General features: G+C 33.5%; 3 protein-coding genes and 1 pseudogene across 3 annotated transcripts; all 4 read left to right on the top strand.

Moving 5' to 3' along the window:
* The first annotated feature begins 232 nt into the window (after positions 1-232).
* On the top strand, positions 233-1153 carry LOC123209676 (germin-like protein 9-3). The gene has a single exon (XM_044627808.1). It carries the CDS (start codon positions 343-345, stop codon positions 952-954), a length of 612 nt encoding a protein of 203 aa, XP_044483743.1. The 5' UTR covers positions 233-342; the 3' UTR covers positions 955-1153.
* Positions 1154-7747: 6594 nt separating this feature from the next.
* Positions 7748-8597, top strand: LOC123209675 (annotated as a pseudogene).
* Positions 8598-14831: 6234 nt separating this feature from the next.
* LOC123209593 (germin-like protein 9-3) lies at positions 14832-15696 on the top strand. The gene has a single exon (XM_044627692.1). It carries the CDS (start codon positions 14887-14889, stop codon positions 15496-15498), a length of 612 nt encoding a protein of 203 aa, XP_044483627.1. The 5' UTR covers positions 14832-14886; the 3' UTR covers positions 15499-15696.
* Positions 15697-20463: 4767 nt separating this feature from the next.
* On the top strand, positions 20464-21306 carry LOC123209577 (putative germin-like protein 9-2). The gene has a single exon (XM_044627679.1). The coding sequence runs from the start codon at positions 20518-20520 to the stop codon at positions 21127-21129; it is 612 nt and encodes a 203-aa protein (XP_044483614.1). The 5' UTR covers positions 20464-20517; the 3' UTR covers positions 21130-21306.
* The last annotated feature ends 2398 nt before the right edge of the window (positions 21307-23704 follow it).

The raw sequence follows: 23704 nt of genomic DNA on the forward strand, positions 1-23704 counted from the left end.
AATTTATTGGCCGTTTTGTTAAGCCCCTGTCATTTTTAAACGTCCCTCTTTCCTTTCTGAAAACGAAAATAAGATCAACCACAACCAGTGAAGAACAAAAAGTGATTCATGAATTGGCAAAAACTTAAAGACATCCTTAATTTACTTCTTGTCATCGGCCAGTTGACAGCTTAAACTTCGACCACATAAGAATGAGTAACTTTGTAATATCCATCTACCGCAGCCCTGGGCAAAATAGAGCTTTCCTCCTTCACCTCCCAAACTCTATAAATACAACTCTAGCTTCTTCAGTATTAACTTGTCTTCTCAAAATTCTTAACTTTGCACATCAAGTACTTCACCATGTCTTCTCAAAAACTCTTCGCCCTTTTGCTTTCTTTAGCAACCGTCCAAATGGCATTCTCCGGGGATTCAGATATCCTCACTGACTTCCATCTTCCACCAAAAGTAACCCAAGTCGATAGCAACTTTTTCACATTCACCCGCATGCGGGCTCTTGTCGGTGCGCCACTGCCAACGAATTATACGGTCACCACAGCAAGCTTGCCCGAATTTCCTGCGCTCAATGGACAAAGTGTTTCATATGCTGTCCTTCGATTCCCTGCCGGCACTTCTAGCCCTCTTCACGAACACCCACGCTCTGGTGAGCTCCTTTTCCTTGTGAAAGGCCACCTTACTGTTGGTTTCGTTGACACAGCCGACAAGCTTTTCGTTCAGAAGCTGCAAAAGGGTGACATGTTTCTATTCCCCAAGGGACTTGTTCACTTCCAGTACAACAGTCGAAAGACAATTGCTACAGCGATTTCTGCCTTCGGGAGTGTAAATCCAGGCACTGAATCTCTTCCCAACGCTCTGTTCACCACAGGCATTGATGATATAATCTTGGCCAAGTCTTTTAAGACTGATATTGCTACGATTAAACGTCTCAAGGCAGGGCTTGCACCCAAGACCTGAGGATAAAATTTAGTCACTTTTTAAGTGTGGAATTAGTTTTCTTTAATAATATGTGTTCTTGGACTGTGCAAAGAAAAATCTTTCGAAGAGGAAGTATTTTCTTCCTTTTCCTGAAGATTACTCCTTTTCCTACAGATTGTAATGTTGTTTCTGGTCGTCTTTGGCTAAATAAGTGCAATTGTATTGTTGTTTCTGTTTATCTTTGGCTAAATATGTGCAATGATGCACTTTCATGGCCCTTGTTAATCAGAATAGTGGTTTTTAATATGTAATTATTTGATTATATTATTTTAAATCGAAAATTAAAATAGCATTCAATCAAAGAACATATAAATTAATATATCTTTTTTTTCTATAAAGGTAATCCGAATGAAAATAATGTTACTTTTTTTTCTGAATGAATGTATTGAATAATAATAATTATCTATTAAATTCCTCCAAATATTCATGTGGAAACAATTTGTTCATAACAAAATACTGAGAATTCCAAAGTATTGGGGTGTTTCACATTTATCTGATTTCCTCCTCCCCTTCCACGTCACTCGCACCCCACACCCATGGACTTCCAATCCCATGCCATTCCTCTTCCTTTAACCACTACCTCACTTCCCACCCCGACCAACCGCCTTCTTACTCCGCCTCTGATGCCAAACTCAATGAACACGACATCTTCACCACCGACATTTTGCCATCCAACCACAACCACCTCCACCTTAACAATAACAACAACAAAACCACGAATTTCTTCGAGAGTTTTGGAATTTGAGGGTTATATGGATTGAAGGGCTTTGAAATAATTTTATATATATTAATTTTGTTTGTGGATTTGCAAATGTTGATGTGATCTTTCTGTTGGGGCTAATGTACATATGTGAATGAAAATGGTGAAATTGGAATTAATATTTATATTGTTAATTTGTTTTCTTTTTAATATTCATTCTGTTAGAAGTGATCCAGAAATGGCTGAGATTCATTAAATAGCTCTATGAACTAAAAGATCGGATCGAAAGAGAAAACTCACATCTTTCAAAGATCCAACCCATTTATTTATAATATTTTCTCGACAAGAAAAATTAGAATTGGATGAATCAATATATTAGGAATCATGTTCGAAAAAACAGCGAATTAAACTTAAAAGAGAGAATAATTAATAAAATACCTGTATGCAGAAGAATTTTCTGGGAAAGTTGATGTGCAAGAAGGTGATGAAAGAAGAGTAACAAGAAGAAGGATCGCTGTTTTATGAAGGTCATGTTTCAGTGTTTGTGAGGGGTAGTTAATAAAAATCTTGCCTCTGTATGGCCCTGTGACCTATGTTTACCGCGTGAGTCTTCAGCGCAGTTTTCCTAGTATCTTCCCTTCAACCATACTGACTTCTTCGAAATTGTGCTTCTTTAGGAGAATGGTTACGTAATATTATTATTACTGTTATTAAGGTGAATACGAATTTCCCTTTCCATGAAAATCTACGTATTTAATGGGAAACGGATCTCATTTTAAGGAAAGCTGTGGATGGCAGAATATATATTAGTGAGTAATATTCTTACACCCAAAATAAATCAAAGTAGGTTTTATTCACATAAACCCATACCTTCAATTGAAAAAAATCAAAATTCCAAGCTACACTTTTCCATGTGGTTGGAATAATGTTATTAGGTAAGACATCAGCCACACCGCGCTTAGGATTATGCTACTCAGTCTATTGTGTGTGATATGTATCATACCACATTTAAAATGGTGTTATTTAGTCAGGATTACACTCAAAATGATACAATCTAACCAAATTTAACTTGAATTGTTCTATTTTGGTGGGATTTCATCCAAAATTAAACTTGGGACAATATTATTAAACCTATATCACCCAATCTTAATACAATTCTAGTTAAAATTGGATCATTATATACTATTCAAATTGAATAGCACTAGGATAGATTTAATTTAATTAAATCTTACCACTTCAAGTATAATTTCGACCAATACATATAATCTTGAGTGTGATATGTTCATGATCACACCTAGCTAGTTTGTGGCATCTAAAGTTGCCTACAACTCTTTTTTAACCATAAAGGTAATATAAACTGGGGTGAAATGCATTTAATAAAGTTTGTGGCAAATGTTATTTATTATACTTTTTAAAGATAATATGTATATGTATATGTATGTGTGTGTGTGTGTGTGTGTGTGTGTATTCTTTTCCAATTTCTAGAACATGTCAATTAACAAAGGGAAATTAATTAAAATAGGCAGTCAGTTTCGCGCGTAAACTTTTTTCGGCAACAATTCTTACTTTTCTTCTTTTTAAGCAAATTATATTTTTCATTCAAAAAATACCTCTCTTTTAATTTCTCAACGTTTACCGTAGCTTTTTACCGATTAATTGCTTATATTTCTGATCAATTGCATATATTTCAGACAATACACATTAAGATTAAGTTTTCTGCAATGGATAAAATCTACAGATGAAAAATAGATTAATTTTTTATAAAATAATTGATTCTTATAGTTTTCTGTAATAGACACATGAAACTGTGAAGAGGTGCGAAAAAATGTAAAGGGGTGCGTGAAACTGTGAAGGGGTGCGTAAAAATAATATATATTATATATATAATATAAAATATATTATATATTAATTATTAATATAATATATATTATAGTATATATTTATATATAAAATATATTATATTATTAATATAATATTTATTAATACTATATTTATTAATACTATATATTATAAAGGGGTGTGGGAGTATCTCCCGCACCCCTTTGTTATCTCCTACACCCTTTTTATAATTCATGCACCCTTTTTGTATTTTCACACAACCTTTTTATAAGCAATGGTTGCCGCACCCTTTCACGCACCATTTCCAAATTAATGCACCCGCACCCCTTCCTGCACCCATTCCTACACACCTTACCAAATTCTCGCACACCTTCCCGCACCTTATTCTAAATTCTCGCATCCCTTCATGCACCCGCACCCATTCCCACACCCGCCCTTTTCCAAATTCCCGCATCCCTTCATGCACCCGCACCGTTTTGAAAAAATGTACCGTTTTTATTTTGTAAAATTAGAATTTATTCATTACATAAAATTTAATCTTAATGCGTATCGTCTGAAATGTAAACAATTAATCGATGAAAAATTACAGTAAACGCTGAGAAATTAAAAGAGAGGTATTTTTGGAATGAAAAATATAATTTGCTTAAAAAGGTAAAAAGTAAAAATTGCTGCCAAAAAACGTTAACGCGAAACCGGCTGCCTATTTTAATTAATTTCCCATTAACAAATAAAAAATTCTATTTTCAAGTAACGTGTAAAATATTATGTGATAATGAAATGTAAACAAAAAGGTAATTGGTAATAAAGTGAAATTACCCTTATTTAAATTGGCGAGTTTAATGATAAATTATGCGAGTATTACAGAGCAATACCCTAATGAAAATGTTTAATTTAGACTCAATCAAAATATTTTAGAACGGAGTTGGTACAAAGGAAGTAAACTTCTCACAACTATGGGTAGGATTGGATTCAGTCAAATCTAAATTTGAATAAGATTTAACTTGAGATTAATTTAAATCCAAAAAAGTCAATTCAAAATTAATAAATTGATATTTGTTCTCAATTAGAAACAAATTTGATATGAGCTAACTCAAACTTGAATTATTTATTAAAATGAGTCTAATATTTAGATTTCAAATTGACTTATTCAATCTAAACTCAAACAATTTAGGTCAAATTTATCCATAATTATGAGTTTTGAACTAATATCCATTGTAAGTCTTTCTCAAGTAGGGTTGGATATAATCATTTCTAGGTTGGATATGACATAAAACAATGAAACTATATGTATCAATTTTGAGTATAAAATAGGTACACACTTATATATGTTATCATATGATTAAATAATTTTGAATTAAGAATAAAGTAATACTCAATTATTTAATGACAAACGTAAATGTATATTTATTTGTATGCTCAAATTGAGTACACATTGCTCGACTTAAGATTTTAAAACCCGATACAAATTGAAAATAACTATAAACCATATTGGATTGGATCCAGATGGTGAAATTCAAGTGGGGGCTTTACACCATACAGATGCAAATGCTCAAGATCTATTGACTCCAATTTTTAGCTATGGAATGCAAATTGATATTAAAAAATAAGTACAATAATAACACCTACACATGACTCGTCTAACTTTATCAAAAGAGTAGTGTTATATGTAAAATTTTATATACAAATAACAATGATCATTATGTAACTAGATAATTAAATATTAAAGATAAAACAACACTCAGTCACATGATATTATTCTCATAAAAAATACACTTGTATTTGAAGGAGAATTGATGCATGATTTCAGCGTATTGGTACTTGCATTAAAAACATGAATTAAATATGCATTTCTCATTTGATTCAGATTTTGATAAAGGAAAAAATATTACTGGGGATTTGCTTTCAAGGAATGTGCTACATTGGTGAAGTATTTTTGTTCCGTAATATTATGAGTGTACCTACTTTGATTATATAAATAAATATATGTTTTTGTGTCATTATATCTTTAGGTATTAATTTATCTTCAATTTAAAATCATCTAATCAATACACATAATTTTATTAATTTTCATTTATCAAAGGATTCCACTACTTTTTCCTTTTCTAGGAATATATTGCAGAATTCCAGGAGTTTTCCTAGGAATATATTGCAGAATTGATGTATATTTAGTTGTGAAATAACACAAAGAAAGACACAAACACAATTTTTTCTTTAAAATTACATGGAATCACAGCCCGGCATTCCTGACCAATAGCAGCCATTCTCTTGTTCTCTTCCAATAATTGAAAATGGTGGAAATTCATAGTAGATGGTACTCTCTCTACAGTGACAAGATTGGTCATCTATTAATAAAACTGTATTATGAAAATGTCCTCTCAAACTCAAAACTTAATTATGTCTACTTCAAATAAAAGCTCAACATTTTTGGACTCAAATCTAGTGAGTAAACAAAAATTTTTAAGAGTTCTTTTCTGATTGTATCTCTTTCACAATGTTTTTCTTCTCTTTTTTGGGTTTGAAAATTTTCTTTTGCTTCTTGGGTTCAAAATGAGCTAAATTTGGTAAATGAAGCTATAAACATTTGAGAGTTGTTTAGTCTTCAATAAACAATATGAAAGGATTTAAGATGATGTTGTCACACCTTAAATAATGTCAATTTTCTAATTTTTCTTATGATTTTTATAAAAAATTAATGCAATATTAATCGTTTCAATTATATGACTTAAACATTATAGTGGACTGTGTCCAGGGTTAGATTTGAACCGAGCCAGCTCAAGCTTGGCTCGAACAAGCTTAAAACGAGCCGGCCCTAGCCGAGCTCGAGCTACTCGCCAGATTTTTTTAATTAAAAATTTTAATACAAAACGATATCGTTTTGACCAATATGTATTAAAACGACGTCGTTTTAATAACGAAAAATGAATCGAGCCAAATTCAAGCCGAGTTCGAGCTTGGCTTTCACGAGCTCGAGCTCAACTATATGTGAATCGAGCCGAGCTCGAGCTTAGCTTGGCTCGAATCCAATCCTAACTGTGTCAGACTGACTCTGACACAATCCATTGTGCCTACAGATTTGGTTATATCTAGATCCATCAATTGAAAGACTATGCTACATCAGCTCAAACACAATCTACCGTTATTATGGGTCAGACAATATCTAACCCTACCAAATAGATTGGCCTGCTAATATGTCAAGACTCATGACATGATTCATGGCTCTTGGCCATGCCTTTGCGGGCTTTTGTGGGTTAGTATGTAAAATTATATATATATTTTTAAAATTATTATTTTTAATAGATCATTTCATATTAACCGCAAGCCTTATCTCAAGACCCCAATATAACTTGTAACCTTAAACTCTAAACATTAAAGATCATACCAATAACGGTAAGTTGAGTCGTCTCTTATGTCTAGTATGACCTATGCATTCTAGTGTGTTTTAATTAAAGTAATACAAAAAGACTGCACGTTATAGATCGCCCAAAGCCTTGTAACTAGATTGATTTAGCAAAGTTAGAAGACTAAATTGCCATCACAAAGATAATGACATGACTAAAAACTGCATTCTCGACTCCGCCAGGATATTCAAGAATGCTTCTTCTTTCTGTCTCTCATATAGAAGTTAATTTTTCACTAATTTTTTGCCAATTCTTTTTTTGAATTGTTGATAAAAAAATATATGCCTTACTTCTTTATATCTACGGGTATTCTCATGACTCTTAGGAACATGGGATGCAAAATAGATTATTATTTTGTAATTGATAATTTACAAAAACAAAAGGAAGAAAGGATATCCTTTAATGTCAATGCAGTTTAATATTGTAACTCAATCTCAGGATACCGCAAATGGAATAAAGTTTATGTTAACAACTGGTAGAATAAAAAAATAATAAAAATAATTGAAAATGAGACTTTTTTAAACACAATCAAGGTTTAATTTATTGGCCGTTTTGTTAAACCCCTGTAATTTTTAAACGTCCCTCTTTCCTTTCTAAAAACGAAAATAAGATCAACCACAACCAGTGAAGAACAAAAAGTGATTCATGAATTGGCAAACTTAAAGAGATCCTTAATTTACTTCTTGTCATCGGCCAGTTGACAGCTTAAACTTCGACCAGATAAGAATGAATAACTTTGTAATATCCATCTACCGCAGGCCTGGGCAAAATAGAGCTTTCCTCCTTCACCTCCCAAACTCTATAAATACAACTCTAGATTCTTCAGTATTAACTTGTCTTCTCAAAATTCTTAACTTTGCACATCAAGTACTTCACCATGTCTTCTCAAAAACTGTTCGCCCTTTTGCTTTCTTTAGCCACTGTCCAAATGGCATTCTCCGGGGATTCAGATATCCTCACAGACTTCCTTCTTCCACCAAAAGTAACCCAAGTCGATAGCAACTTTTTCACGTTCACCCGCATGCGGGCTCTTGTCGGTGCGCCACTGCCAACGAATGTTACGGTCACCACAGCAAGCTTGCCCGAATTCCCTGCACTCAATGGACAAAGTGTTTCTTATGCTATCCTTCAATTCCCTGCCGGCACTTCTAGCCCTCTTCACACACACCCTCGCTCTGGTGAGCTCCTTTTCCTTGTGAAAGGCCACCTTACTGTTGGTTTCGTTGACACAACCGCAAGCTTTTCGTTCAGAAGCTGCAAAAGGGTGACATGTTTCTATTTCCCAAGGGACTTGTTCACTTCCAGTACAATAGTGGAAAGACAATTGCTACAGCAATTTCTGCCTTCGGGAGTGTAAATCCAGGCACTGAATCTCTTCCCAACACTCTGTTCACCGCAGGCATTGATGATATAATCTTGGCCAAGTCTTTCAAGACTGATATTGCTACGATTAAACGTCTCAAGGCAGGGCTTGCACCCAAGTCCTGAGGATAAAATTTAGTCACTTTTTAAGTGTGAAATTAGTTTTCTTTAATAATATGTGTTCTTGGACTGTGCATTGAAAAATCTTTCGAAGAGGAAGTATTTTCTTCCTTTTCTGAAGATTGTTCCTTTTCCTACAAATTGTAATGTTGTTTCTGTTCTTCTTTGGCTAAATATGTGCAATTATAATGTTGTTTCTGTTCTTCTTTGGCTATATATGTGCAATGATGCACTTTTATTGCCCTTGTTAATTAGAATAGTGTTTTTCAATATGTGTCATTATTTGATTGAATAATTTTAAATCAAGAATTAAAATAATTCATGATGAAATATATATATATTTTTTTTCAAAAGGGCATTCAGAATGAAAATAAAGTTACTATTTTTTCTGAGTGAATGTATTGCATAATAATAATAATAATAATAATCATTATTCATTTAATTCCGCCAAATATTCACTCTGAAACAATTTGTTCATAACAAAATATTGAGAATTCCAGAGTATCGGGGTTTTTCACATTTATCTAATTTTCTCCTCCCCTTCCACATCACTCCCACCCGACTCCCATGGACTTCTAGTCCTCGATACGACTCCATTCCTCTTCCTTCAACTGCTACCTCACTCCCCACCTCGACCAGCTGCCTTCTCACTCCACCTCCAATGTCGAACTCGATGAACATGACATCTTTACCATCGACATTTCGCCATCCAACCACAACCACCACCACTTTAATAACAACAACAACAAAACCACAAATTTCTATGAGAGTTTTGGAATTCGAGCAGCGCTATCAAAATTTCTAACTAATTCTCATTCTTATTGCCACTAAGCATCGATTCCTAGCTCGCAAAGATCTTGAGTGTTTTGAAGCTGCAACGTGTGCGATTAGGGTTTGGGAGATTTTGACATCAAATTGTGCCATTGAAAGTGCCAATGCTAGCGACAGTAATGAAGAAGCATAATTTTGATGAGACCGATGAGGATGATGAGGTGGAGGGTGAGTTGATTCCGCCACACGAGATTTTGGTGCGAACTCACTCTCTGGTTTTTGGGAGCTAGGTGGCAGAAGGGGTTGGACAGATGCTCAAAGGAAGAGACTTGAGATAGGTTAGAAATGCTTTTTGGGGGAGAATGGGTTATATGGATTAAAGGGCTTTGAAATAATTTCATATATATTAATTTTGTTTGTGGATTTGCAAAGGGAAATTAATTAAAATAAACAAATATAGTTGCGTTTATATGTTTTTAGGCCAACATGTAGTGGTTTAACCTATCTAAGCAAACGGTAAATTTTTTACCCATTTTATCCTTAAGTTGAAAATACAAGTTAAAAAGACAAAGATAAAAAAAGCAAAAGTTACTTTTTGTTGAAAACAGAAAAGCAAAAGCCAAAATCAAAAATCTAAAAACACAAACCAGAAATCACTAGCGAACATCTTACCAGTACTGTCGAGCAAGCAACAAAATATCGAGAAGTGGCAATATACAGAAAATGGCTTCACAAGTTAGTTACCATGTGTTATTTTGTTTATTTGGTTTATACATGTTTTTATCAAACAGATGTAAATAACCTATTGTGGGTTTGTAGGTATTGACTGTTGAGTGTTGTTGGATTGAATGAAATAATATTTTTTGACAATATACGTTGGTTGTGGCGGTTCTTATGGCAGTTAGGGTTTTTAGAGTCGAACCTTAAATTTGCCAATTTATGTATATGAATGTTTTGAATGTTATAAATAGTAAATAGAGTTGTAGTTTTGTTGTTAATAGATGTTTGAAAGTGTAGCCATCGAAGAGTCGAAAATCGTGCAAATTTACAGGACTGCGCTAATTGTGCCAACCGCGCTAATCGCTCCAATTGCATTAACTGTGTATTGTCTCGTCAACTGCGCAATGTTACAAATTGCACAAAATATTGCAATTACGTAATGACACATTGCGCAATGTCGTGCAATGACACTGTTCACAGAATGTCATGTTTGTTTTGTACCTGTGAATTTTATCTACTTTAAACTTTATTTAATGAATAACATAACATTTCATTTTATTTTTTTTTTTTGTAGAAATTTCCAATTAATGAATAAGTGGAAGAGAGACGATTTCATGATGCTTATGATTTTAGAGTTACGATCAATATCCATAGTCATAAAGATATGACGAAACATGCAAGAGCAAAATTAAGTTCAGAATAGAAGATATTGTTTAGACAAACATGTTTTAAACATTTTTTAAATCTTGAAGTGCATGGATATAGTTCGACCCTATTATATAGTGTATTATTTTGGCAAGTGAATATAGGTGAGTTGGGAGAGTTCATAATAATTGAACTCTTGGTTGTGGTTCAGTTCATTATTATTACATGTTGGTTCTGATTTTTGTAGGCCTTGTAAATACTGTAAGAAATAATGGATATCTTTTATGTGTCTTTAATAACCTCATCATAATTTGTATATCAAAATCAACCTTTAACAAATATGGTACATTATTATAGGTGGTTAGATTTTGCATATAAATTTTTACAATATTGTAACTTTGGTTAATGCATAAATGAGAACACACTACATCTACAAATCCATCATAATTTATTTTTTTACTAATTGATACAAATGTCTGAACTCCACCAACATATTTTAAACTGTTATCACTTATGTTAACTTAATATCTACTATATTCAAGCAAATATATTAGTTTACCCATTTTCCCTGTACATACAAAATTTTAAGAAATTTAGTAACCCAGAAACAAAGACAAAAACTAGAGGGAGCATCCACGCAAATGCAAACCTCACAAAATCCGCAAATGCAAACCCTGCCAACCCTCTTAATTTACCAGAAAATACAATGATTTTCGTTTTCCTTAGATTTGGACACTAAAACTATTGAATGTACAAAAAACGTAAGTATTCATAAAAAAATTCAACCTCTCTCAGAAATCATCATTAAAGTTTTTTACTTTTTATCTTCAAAAAAGTTATTGGATTCACAGTTTTTTTAATACAAATTACTATTTATATAAAAGAAACTTATTTGTTATATGATGATAATGAATGACAAAGAAAACAACTAAAATGTGTTGCCGTCGAAGTATTGAGGGAAGAGGAGCATTGAGAAAAAAGATAATTGTAAAAATAAGATAAAAACTGAGAAAGTAGATTAGTTAAGTGAAATGAAAAAAAAGTATTATTAGAATAAAAAAATGGGATTGCTTAAAAGGATAAAAAGTACGATGGTTGACCTAAAAACATATAAATGGAAATATATTTACTTATTTTAATTAATATCCTATTTGCAAATGTTGTTGCGATCTTTCTGTTAGGGGTAATGTAAGTATGGTTATGAAAATGGTGAAATTAGATTAATATTTATATTGTTAATTTGTTATTCTGTTAGTTTGTTTTCTTTTTAATATTCATTCTGTTAGAAGTGATCCAGAAATGGCTGCGATTCAGTAAACAGCTCCATGAACTAAAAGATCGGATCGAAAGAGAAAAACTCACATCATTCCAAAATCCAAGCCATTTATTTATAATATTTTCTCAACAAGAAAAATTAGATTTGGATGAATGGATATATTAGGAATCATGTTTTAAAAAACAGCAAATTAAACTTAAAAAGAGAGGATAATTAATAAAATACCTGTATGCAGAAGAGTTTTCTGGGAAAGTTGACGTGCAAGAAGATGTTGAAAGAGGAGTAACAAGAAGAAGGATCGCTGTTTTATGAAGGTCATGTTTCAGTGTTTGTGAGAGGTAGTTAATAAAAATCTTGCCTTTTTATGGTGCTGTGAGTTATGTTTACCGCGTGAATCTTCAGAGGAGGTTTCCTTGTATCTTCCCTTCAACCATACTGATTTCTTCGAAATTGTGCTTCTTTAGGAGAATGGTTACGTAATATTATTATTAATGTTATTAAGATGAATACATATTTCCCTTTCCATGAAAATCTACGCATTTAATGGGAAAAGGATATCATTTTAAGGAAAACTGTGGATGGCAGAATATATATTAGTGAATTCTTACACCCAAAATATAATCAAAGTGTGTTTTATTCACATAATCCCTTACCTTCAATTGAAAAAAAATCAAAATTCTAAGCTATACTTTTCCATGTGGTTGGAATAATGTTATTAGGTGCGATATCCGCCACACCGCACTTAGGATTATGCTATTTAATCTATTACGTGTGATATATATCATACCACAATTAAGATGATGTTATTTAGTTAAGATTACACTCAGGATGATACAATCTAACTAAATTTAATTTGAATTGTTCTATTCTTGTGGGATTTCATCCAAAATCAAACTTGGGACAATATCATTAAACCCATCTAGCCCAATCCTAATATAATCCTAGTTAAAATTGGATCATCATATGCAATTCAAATTGAATAGTATTAGGATAGATTTAATTTAGTTAAATCTCACCATCTCAAGAATGATTTCAACCAATACATACAATCTCAAGTGTGATATGTTCATGATCACACCTAGCTAGTTTGTCGCATCTAAAGTTGCCAACAACTCTTTTTAGCCATAAAGGTAATATAAACTGGCGTGAAATGCATTTAAAAAAGTTTGTGGCAAATGTTATTCAATATACTTTTTAAAGATTTTATATATATATATATATATATATATATATATATATTACAAAAATTAAACTTTTTTTTTTATTGCAGTTTTTATATTTAAATTTAAGTAAGAGAAATTGAAAATGAGACTTTTTTAAATACAATCAAGGTTTAATTTATTGGCCGTTTTGTTAAGCCCCTATCGTTTTTATTGTTGCCATCATTATCATTACCGCCATCACAGGCTTCACCACAAACTTCTCCACCTCCCCACCGACGATGTGAATATAGTGAGGGTGAAAGTTGGACTCTGTGTGCATGTGTGTATATATAAATAATTTAAGTTTTTGTTTTATCTCTGACCATATTTTCAATTAACACTCCTAAATTTTAGATAAAAAATTGTTATTTATGTTATCAAACAGTGAAAACAAAAGCATACGTAATTCATTTTCTTTTATTGATAATCCAACTCAAGACTGAAGAAACTTTTATAATTTTTTATTTGCATAAGTTCAATTTTTTGACAAAATTAGTTCCGTGGCTTATACGAAAACTATGGAAAAAAGGTTCACGTAAATGTTCTTTCCTCTCAGGTATAATAAAATCAACGTTATTTGTATAACAGTAACAAAAGTTCAAATTCATGTTTTTTATCTAAAAATTTTAATATTTTATTAATTTTTCTAATCTTTGATTGCGATTAAAAATTATTTTTTAATTTAAAATTATTTAATTACATAAGAATATATCCTTTGTATACCTCATTTGTATATAAAAAATATTCAATTCGGTTGTCAATGTTTAGGAAAATTATAAATTACAAGTAAAAGCAAGGCCAAAGGACTATTTCCCACCCAAGTTTTAATATATTCTTAAAGTTATACGCATGAGTTTGTAATTAAAATTTTTTGCTAATTCTTTTTTCGAATTGTTGATAAAAAATATATATATATATATGCCTTACTTCTTTATGTCTATGGATATTCTCATGACCCTTAGGAACATGGGATACAAAATAGATTATTATTTTGTAATTGATAATTGACAAAAACAGAAGGAAGAAAGGATATCCTTTAATGTCAATGCAGTTTAATATTGTAACTGATGGAACAAAGTTTATGTTAACAACTGGTAGAATTAAAAACATAATAATAACAACTATTTGGAATAGCTGATATACCTATAACGAACTATCTATAACTACAAACTTTTCATTTGTCAACCAGAAAAAAATTAAAAAAAAAAAAAAAGATGAAGCTGCAATGACTAAAATAACACGGTAAAATATTTCCATTTCAATTAACTTTCTGCGATACATAATTTTGATTATATGATTAGATATTTTTTTACTTTTAATTTAAAATTATTCAATTATATAATAACATATTATTAGTATATCTAAATTATATTTATAAAAACAAATGTGTACTTATAATTTTTTTCGAATTATGCATTATAAAATTTCATGGGGGCTTCAATTACAAAATTAAACTTTCTTTTTTTATTCCAGTTTTAATATTTAAATGTAAGTAAGAGAAATTGAAAATGAGACCTTTTAAACACAACCAAGGTTTAATTTATTGGCCGTTTTGTTAAGCCCTTGTCATTTTTAAACGTCCCACTTTCCTTTCTGAAAACGAAAATAAGATCAACCATAACCAGTGAAGAACAAAAAGTTATTCATGAATTGGCAAACTTAAAGAGATCCTTAATTTACTTCTTGTCATCGGCCAGTTGACAGCTTTAAACTTCGACAACATAAAAATGAATAACTTTGTAATATCTATCTACCGCAGGCCTGGGCAAAATAGAGCTTTCCTCCTTCACCTCCCAAACTCTATAAATACAACTCTAGCTTCTTCAATATTAACTTGTCTTCTCAAAATTCTTAACTTTGCACATCAAGTACTTTACCATGTCTTCTCAAAAACTCTTCGCCCTTTTGCTTTCTTTAGCAACTGTCCAAATGGCATTCTCCGGGGATTCAGATGTCCTCACTGACTTCCTTCATCCACCAAAAGTAACCCAAGTCGATAGCAACTTTTTCAAATTCACCCGAATGCGCGCTCTTGTCGGTGCGCCACTGCCAACGAATTATACGGTCACCACAGCAAGCTTGCCCGAATTCCCTGCGCTCAATGGACAAAGTGTTTCATATGCTATCCTTCAATTCCCTGCCGGCACTTCTAGCCCTCTTCACGAACACCCTCGCTCTGGTGAGCTCCTTTTCCTTGTGAAAGGCCACCTTACTGTTGGTTTCGTTGACACAACCGACAAGCTTTTCGTTCAGAAGCTGCAAAAGGGTGACATGTTTCTATTCCCCAAGGGACTTGTTCACTTCCAGTACAACAGGGGAAAGACAATTGCTACAGCGATTTCTGCCTTCGGGAGTGTAAATCCAGGCACTGAATCTCTTCCTAACACTCTGTTCATCACAGGCATTGATGATACAATCTTGGCCAAGTCTTTCAAGACTGATATTGCTACGATTAAACATCTCAAGGCTGGGCTTGCACCTAGGACCTGAGGATAAAATTTAGTCACTTTTTAAGTGTGGAATTAGTTTTCTTTAATAATATGTGTTCTCGGATTGTGCAATGAAAAATCTTTCGAAGAGGAAGTATTTTCTTCCTTTTCCGGAAGATTACTCCCTTTCCTAGAAATTGTAATGTTGTTTCTGTTCGTCTTTGGCTAAATAAGTGCAATTGTAATGTTGCTTCTGTTCATCTTTGGCTAAATATGTGCAATGTTGCTCTTCTATGGTCCTTGTTAATTAGAACGGTGGTTTTTAATATCTCATTATTTAATTAAATAATTTTAAATTAAAAATTAAAATAGTATTCAATCACGTCATGAAATATATAAATTAATATTTCTTTTTTTTTTTTAAAGGCAATCCGAATGAAAATGATGTTACTAGTTTTTCTAAATGAATGTATTGAATAATAATAATTATTATTATTATTATTATTATCCATTAAATTCCTCTGAATATTCACTCGGAAACAGTTTATTCATAACAAAATACTGAGAATTTTAGAGTATTTTCTTCTCCCCTTCCACGTCACTCCCACCCCACACCCATGGACTTCCAGTCCTGATACAATGCCACTACTCTTCCTTCAACCGCTCCATCAGTCCCCACCCCAACCAACCGCCTTCTCACTCCATCTCCTACGCCAAACTCGATGAACACGACATCTTCACCACTGACATTTCACCATCCAACCACAACCACCACCACCTTAACAATAACAATAACAGAACTACAAATTTCTCTGAGAGTTTAGGAATTCGAGTAGCGCTATCGAAATTTCCAAATAATTCTCATTCTTATTGCCACAAAGCATCGATTCCTAGCCCGTGGAAGATCTTGAGTGTTCCAAAGCCACAACGTGAGTGATTAGGGTTTGGGAGATTTCGACATCAGAGTGCGCCGGTGAACATGCCAACGCTAGCGACGGTAATGAAGAAGCATAATTTTGATGAGACCAACGAGGATGATGAGGCAGAGGGTGAGTTGATTCCACCGCTTGAGATTTTGGTGCGAACTCACTCTCCGGTTCTTGGTAGCTCGGTGGTGGAAGGGGTTGGACGGACGCTCAAAGGGAGAGACTTGAGACAGGTTAGAAATGCTGTTTGGGGGAGAATGGGTTATGTAAGGGCTTTGAAATACTTTTATATATATTAATTTTGTTTGTGGATTTGCAAATGTTGTTGTGATCTTTCTATTGGGGGTAATGTACATATGGGGAAGAAAATGGTGAAATTAGAATTAATATTTATATTGTTATTTTGTTATTTTGTTAATTTGTTTTCTTTTTAATATTCATTCTGTTAGAAGTGATCCAGAAATGGCTGCGATTCAGTAAATAGCTCTATGAACTAAAAGATCGGATCGAAAGAGAAAAACTCACATCATTCCAAAATCCAAGCCATTTATTTATAATATTTTCTCAACAACAAAAATTAGAATTGGATGAATCAATATATTAGGAATCATGTTCAAAAAAACAGCAAATTAAACTTAAAAGAGAGGATAATTAATAAAATACATGTATGCAGAAGAGTTTTTTGGGAAAGTTGATGTGCAAGAAGGTGATAAAAGAAGAGTAACAAGAAGAAGGATCGCTGTTTTATGAAGGTCATGTTTCAGTGTTTGTGAGGGGTAGTTAATAAAAATCTTGCCTCTGTATGGCTCTGTGACCTATGTTTACCGCGTGAGTCTTCAGCGGAGTTTTCCTAGTATCTTCCCTTCAACCATACTGACTTCTTCGAAATTGTGCTTCTTTAGGAGAATGGTTACGTAATATTATTATTACCGTTATTAAGGTGAATCCGAGTTTCCCTTTCCATGAAAATCTGCGTATTTAATGGGAAAAGGATCTCATTTTAAGGAAAGCTGTGGATGGCAGAATATATATTAGTGAGTAATATTCTTACACCCAAAATATAATCAAACTATGTTTTATTCACATAAACCCTTACCTTCAATTGAAAAAAGTCAAAATTCTAAGCTACACTTTTCCATGTGGTTGGAATAATGTTATTAGGTAAGATATCCGCCACACCGCGCTTTGGTACAATCTAACCAAATTTAACTTAAATTACTCTATTTTGGTGGGATTTCATCCAAAATCAAACTTGAGACAATATCATTAAACCCATATCACCCAATCTTAATACAATTCTAGTTAACTTGAAATTAATACACTAATATTTGTTCTCTATTAGAAACAAATTTTAACCTTGAATTTGATACGAGTTAACTCAAACTCGAATTGTTTATTAAAATGAGTCTAATACTTAGATTTGAAATTGATTTATTCAATCTAAACTCAAATAATTTAGAGCATATTTATCCCTATTATGGGTTTTGAACCAATATCCATTATAAACCTTTCTCAATTAAGATTGGATATAATCATTTTTGGGTCAAATATGGCCTAAAGCAATAAAACTATATATCTCTACTTGAGTACATAAATAGATATATACTTATGTACGTTATCATGTAATTAAATAATTTTAAATTAAAAATAAAGTAACACACCATACAGATGCAAATACTCAAGATCTATTGACTCCAATTTTTAGCTATGGAATGCAAATTGATATTAACAAATAAGTACAATAATAACACCTACACATTACTTGTCTAACTTTATCAAAAAGGTAATGTTATGTGCAAAATTTTATACACAAATAACGACGTATCATTATATTATTAGATAATTAAAAATTAAAAATAAAACAATACCCAATTACATGATAACATCTCATTATTTGTGTATAACATAATATTATTCTCATCAAAAATACACTTGTATTCGAAGGAGAATTGATGCATGATTTTAGCATATTGGTACTTGCATTAAAAACATGAATTAAATATGCATTTCTCATTTTATTCGGATTTTGGTAAAGGAAAAAATATTACTGGGGATTTGCCTTCAAGGAATGTGCTACATTGGTGAAGTATTTTTGTTCCGTAATGTTATGAGTGTACCTACTTTGATTATATAAATAAATATATATTTTTGTGTCATTATATGTTAAGTATTAATTTATCTTTAATTTAAAATCATTCAATCAATACGCATAATTTTATTAATTTTCATTTATCAAGACTGTATTATGAAAATGTCCTCTCAAACTCAAAACTTAATTATGTCTACTTCAAATAAAAGTTCAACATTTTTGGACTCAAATCTAGTGCGTAAACAAAAATTTTTAAGAGTTCTTTTATGATTGTATCTCTTTCACAATGTCTTTCTTCTCTTTTTTGGGTTTGAAATTTTTCCTTTGCTTCTTGAGTTCAAAATGAGCTAAATTTGGTAAATGAAGCTATAAACATTTGAGAGTAGTTTAGTATTCAATAAACAATATGAAAGGATTTAAGATGATGTTGTCACACTTTAAATAATATCAATTTGCTAATTTCTTTTATGATTTTTATCAAAAATTAATACAATATTAATCGTTTCAATTATATGACTTAGACATTATAGTGGACTGCGTGAGACTGACTCCGACACAATCCATTGTATCTAGTGATTATGTTATATCTAAACCCATTAATTGAGAGGTTGTGCTAGATCGGCTCAAACACAGCCTATTATCATTATAGGTCAAACAATATCTAACCCTACCAAATAGATTGGCCTGCTAATATGTCAAGACTCATGACATGATTCATGGCCCTTGGCCATGCCTTTGCGGGCTCTTGTGGGTTAGTATGTAAAACTATATTTTTAAAAAAAATTTATTAACCGTAAGCCTTATCTCAAGACCTCAATATAACTTGTAACCTTAAACTCTAAACATTAAAGATCATACCAATAACGGTAAGACAAGTCGTCTATTATGTCTAGTATGACCTATCCGTTCTAGTGTGTTTTAATTAAAGTAATACAAAAAGACTGCACGATACAAATCATCCAAAACCTTGTAACTAGATTGATTTAGCAAAGTTGGAAGACTAAATGGCCCTCACCAAGATAATGGCATGAATAAAAACTGCATTCTTGACTCCGCCAGGATATTCAAGAATGCTTCTTCTCTGTCTCTCACATGGAAGTTAATTTTTCACTAATTTTTTGCCAGTTCCTTTTTCGAATTGTTGATAAAAAAATATATGCCTTACTTCTTTATATCTATCGATATTCTCATGACTCTTAGGAACATGGGATACAGAATAGATTATTATTTTGTAATTGATAATTGACAAAAACAAAAGGAAGAAAGGATATCCTTTACTGTCATTGCAGTTTAATATTGTAACTCAATCTCAGGATACTGCAGATGGAATAAAGTTTCTGTTAACAACTGGTAGTATTAAAAAAATAATAAAAATAATTATTTCGAATAGCTGATATACCTATAACTAACTATCTATAACTACAAACTCTTCATTTATCAACCAAAAAAAATAGAGACGGAGCAGCAATGACTAAAATAGCACAGGGTAAAATATTTCCATTTCAATAAACCTTCTGCGATACATAATTTAGATTATATAATTGGTTATTATTTTATCTTTAATTAAAAAAAATATACTTATAATTTCTCCCTAATTATAAATTATAAAATTTCAATGCGCTTTCATTTACAAATAATTAAACTTTCTTTTTTTATTCCAGTTTTTATATTTAGATGTAAGTGAGAGAAATTGAAAATGAGACCTTTTTAAATACAATCAAGGTTTAATTTATTGGCCGTTTTGTTAAGCCCCTGTCATTTTTAAACATCCCTCTTTCCTTTCTGAAAACGAAGATAAGATCAACCACAACCAGTGAAAAACAAAAAATGATTCATGAATTGGAAAACTTAAAGAGATCCTTAATTTGTTTCTTGTCATCGGCCAGTTGACAGCTTAAACATCGACCACATAAGAATGAGTAACTTTGTAATATCCATCTACCGCAGCCTTGGGAAAATAGAGCTTTCCTCCTTCACCTCCCAAACCCTATAAATACAACTCTAGCTTCTTCAGTATTAACTTGTCTTCTCAAAATTCTTAACTTTGCACATCAAGTACTTCACCATGTCTTCTCAAAAACTCTTCGCCCTTTTGCTTTCTTTAGCAACCGTCCAAATGGCATTCTCCGGGGATTCAGATATCCTCACTGACTTCCATCTTCCACCAAAAGTAACCCAAGTCGATAGCAACTTTTTCGCATTCACCCGCATGCGGGCTCTTGTCGGTGCGCCACCGCCAACGAATTTTACGGTCACCACAGCAAGCTTGCCCGAATTCCCTGCGCTCAATGGACAAAGTGTTTCATATGCTGTCCTTCAATTCCCTGCCGGCACTTCTAGCCCTCTTCACGAACACCCTCGCTCTGGTGAGCTCCTTTTCCTTGTGAAAGGCCACCTTACTGTTGGTTTCGTTGACACAACCGACAAGCTTTTCGTTCAGAAGCTGCAAAAGGGTGACATATTTCTATTCCCCAAGGGACTTGTTCACTTCCAGTACAACAGTGGAAAGACATTTGCTACAGCGATTTCTGCCTTCGGGCGTGTAAATCCAGGCACTGAATCTCTTCCCAACACCCTGTTCACCACAGGCATTGATGACACAATCTTGGCCAAGTCTTTCAAGACTGATATTGCTACGATTAAACGTCTCAAGGCAGGGCTTGCACCCAAGTCCTGAGGATAAAATTTAGTCCCTTTAAAGTGTGGAATTAGTTTTCTTTAATAATATGTGTTCTTGGATTGCGCAATGAAAAATCTTTCGAAGAGGAAGTATTTCCTTCCTTTTCTGAAGATTGCTCCTTTTCCTACAAATTGTAATGTTGTTTCTGTTCTTCTTTGGCTAAATATGTGCAATGATGCACTTTTATTGTCCTTGTTAATTAGAATAGTGTTTTTCAATATGCGTAATTATTTGATTGAATAATTTTAAATCAATAATTAAAATAACATTCAACATATCATGAAACATATAAATTAATATTTCTTTTTTTCTGAGAAGGCAATCCAAATGAAAATAATGGTACTTTTTTTTCTGAATGAATGTATTGCATAATAATAATAATTATCCCTTAAAGTCCTACCAATATTCACTCGAAAACAGTTAGTTCATAACAAAATACTGAGAATTCTAGAGTACTGGGGTTTTTTCAGATTTATCTAATTTTCTCCTCCCCTTCCGCGTCACTCCCACCTGACTCCCATGGACTTCCAGTCCCCGATACACCGCCATTCCTCGTCCTTCATCCGCTACCTCACTCCCCACCCTGACCAACCGCCTTCTCACTCTACCTCAGACACCGAACTTGATGAACCAGACATCTTCACCATTGACATTTCACCATCCAACCACAACCACCACCACCTTAACAACAACAACAAAAAAGCACAAATTTCTCTGAGAGTTTTGGAATTCGAGCGGTGCTATCAGAATTTCTGACTAATTCTCACTCTTATTGTGAGACCCCTAGGCAAATCCCACATTGGCAAGCTGATAGGTGGTCGTTGGGTAGATAAGCAGGAAGCCCCTAGAACTCTGTGAACATGTTTTAAAGTCGTGCAGGCCAAGGGTTGCCCAAAGCGAACAATATTAACAGATGGGGCAAGGGTCCATAGTTTAGAATGTGAGACCCTTAGGGGAATCCCACATCAACAAGCTGATGGACAAGCTGATGGGTGGTTGCTGGGTAGATAAGCAGCAAGCCCCCAGAACTATCAAGACGCGTTCCTGGGCCTAATACCACCCAAGGAAACAAAACCCCCCTGGGCCGACCACCCAGTAGGAGGATGGACAATATCTTCCATAGTTTAGGAAGACACGTTTTAAAGCCGTGGAGGCCAAGGGTTGCCCAAAGCGGACAATATTCACAGATGGGGCAAGGGCCCATAGTTTGGTATCAGAGCCCAGCCTACAGCCTCTAGGGGATGGTGGGGCAAACCTCAGTGTGGACACTGAGTCCCGTAAGGGGGGGTGAGTGTGAGACCCCTAAGCCAATCCCACATCGACAAGCTGATGGGTGGTCGCTGGGTAGATAAGCAGCAAGCCCCCAGAACTCTGTGAATGTGTTTTAAAGCCGTGCGGGCCAAGGGTTGCACAAAGCGGACAATATTCACAGATGGGGCAAGGGCCCATAGTTTTGGTGCGGTGAGCGTGGATCGAACCCTTGGCCCGCACGGCTTTAAAACGCGTTCACAGAGTTCTGGGGGCTTCTTGCTTATCTACCCAGCGACCACCCATCAGCTTGTCGATGTGGGATTTGCCTAGGGGTCTCACACTTATTGCCATGAAGCATCGATTTCTTGCCCGTAGAAGATCCCAAGTGTTCCAAAGCCGCAACATGAGTGATTAGGGATTTCGGCATCAGAGTGCACCGATGAACGTGCCAAAGCTAGCAACGGTAATGAAGAAGCATAATTTTGATGAGACCAATGAGGATAATGAGGCGGAGGGTGAGTTGATTCTGCCGTATGAGATTTTGGCGCAAACCCACTCTTTGGTTTTTGGGAGCTTGGTGGCGGAAGGGTTGGACGGACACTCAAAGGGAGAGGCTTGAGACACGTTAGAAATGCTGTTTGGGGGAGAATGGGTTATATGGATTGAAGGGCATTGAGATAATTTTATATATATTAATTTTGTTTGTGGATTTGCAAATGTTGTTGTGATCTTTCTGTTGGTGGTAACGTACATGTGGGAATGAAAATGGTGAAATTAGAATTAATATTTATATTGTTTGGTTAGTAAGAAAATGTGGGAAAGTTTAGGGTTGCTTAATTAGGGAAAAGCAATTATGTGAAGTTGAAAATGACTGTGATTGGTGTTTTGATGTTATAATATTTAGGCATTGAGAATTTTCATGGAAATGGGATGGATGCTGTGCAAGAACTTGTATTTTGATTATTTTGACTTGAATCCAAACCTCGTAGCAGAAGTTTATCATCCTCAATCATCGTTTCCCACATGAACATGCTGCAGCTTCCAATCTGGAAAATTGTTTCTGGGATTAATGGAACTGCATTTTGTTATTGAAATTTTTATGATAAGGCTTCTGACTAGGGTGTTGTCATGGATGTAAAATTTCAGTAGTCATAATATACTTTCATCATTTCAACAACATTTCGCCAGCATTAATGTAGATAGTTGGATTAATGTTCACCACTAATTATTATTGGACTGCTGAAAGCTAATTATTTGTTTATCTATTCATTGAATTATTGGACACAAGGGAATTATTATTTGATGACGGAACGTCTTCTAT

The sequence above is a fragment of the Mangifera indica genome, chromosome 2 (assembly GCF_011075055.1).
Source record: "Mangifera indica cultivar Alphonso chromosome 2, CATAS_Mindica_2.1, whole genome shotgun sequence".
In the NCBI taxonomy this organism is placed as follows: Eukaryota; Viridiplantae; Streptophyta; class Magnoliopsida; order Sapindales; family Anacardiaceae; genus Mangifera; species Mangifera indica.

Bases quoted from the DNA above. Each gene is read 5' to 3' on its own strand.
- LOC123209593 (XM_044627692.1), top strand. From the start codon at position 14,887: ATGTCTTCTCAAAAACTCTTCGCCCTTTTGCTTTCTTTAGCAACTGTC.
- LOC123209577 (XM_044627679.1), top strand. From the start codon at position 20,518: ATGTCTTCTCAAAAACTCTTCGCCCTTTTGCTTTCTTTAGCAACCGTC.
- LOC123209676 (XM_044627808.1), top strand. From the start codon at position 343: ATGTCTTCTCAAAAACTCTTCGCCCTTTTGCTTTCTTTAGCAACCGTC.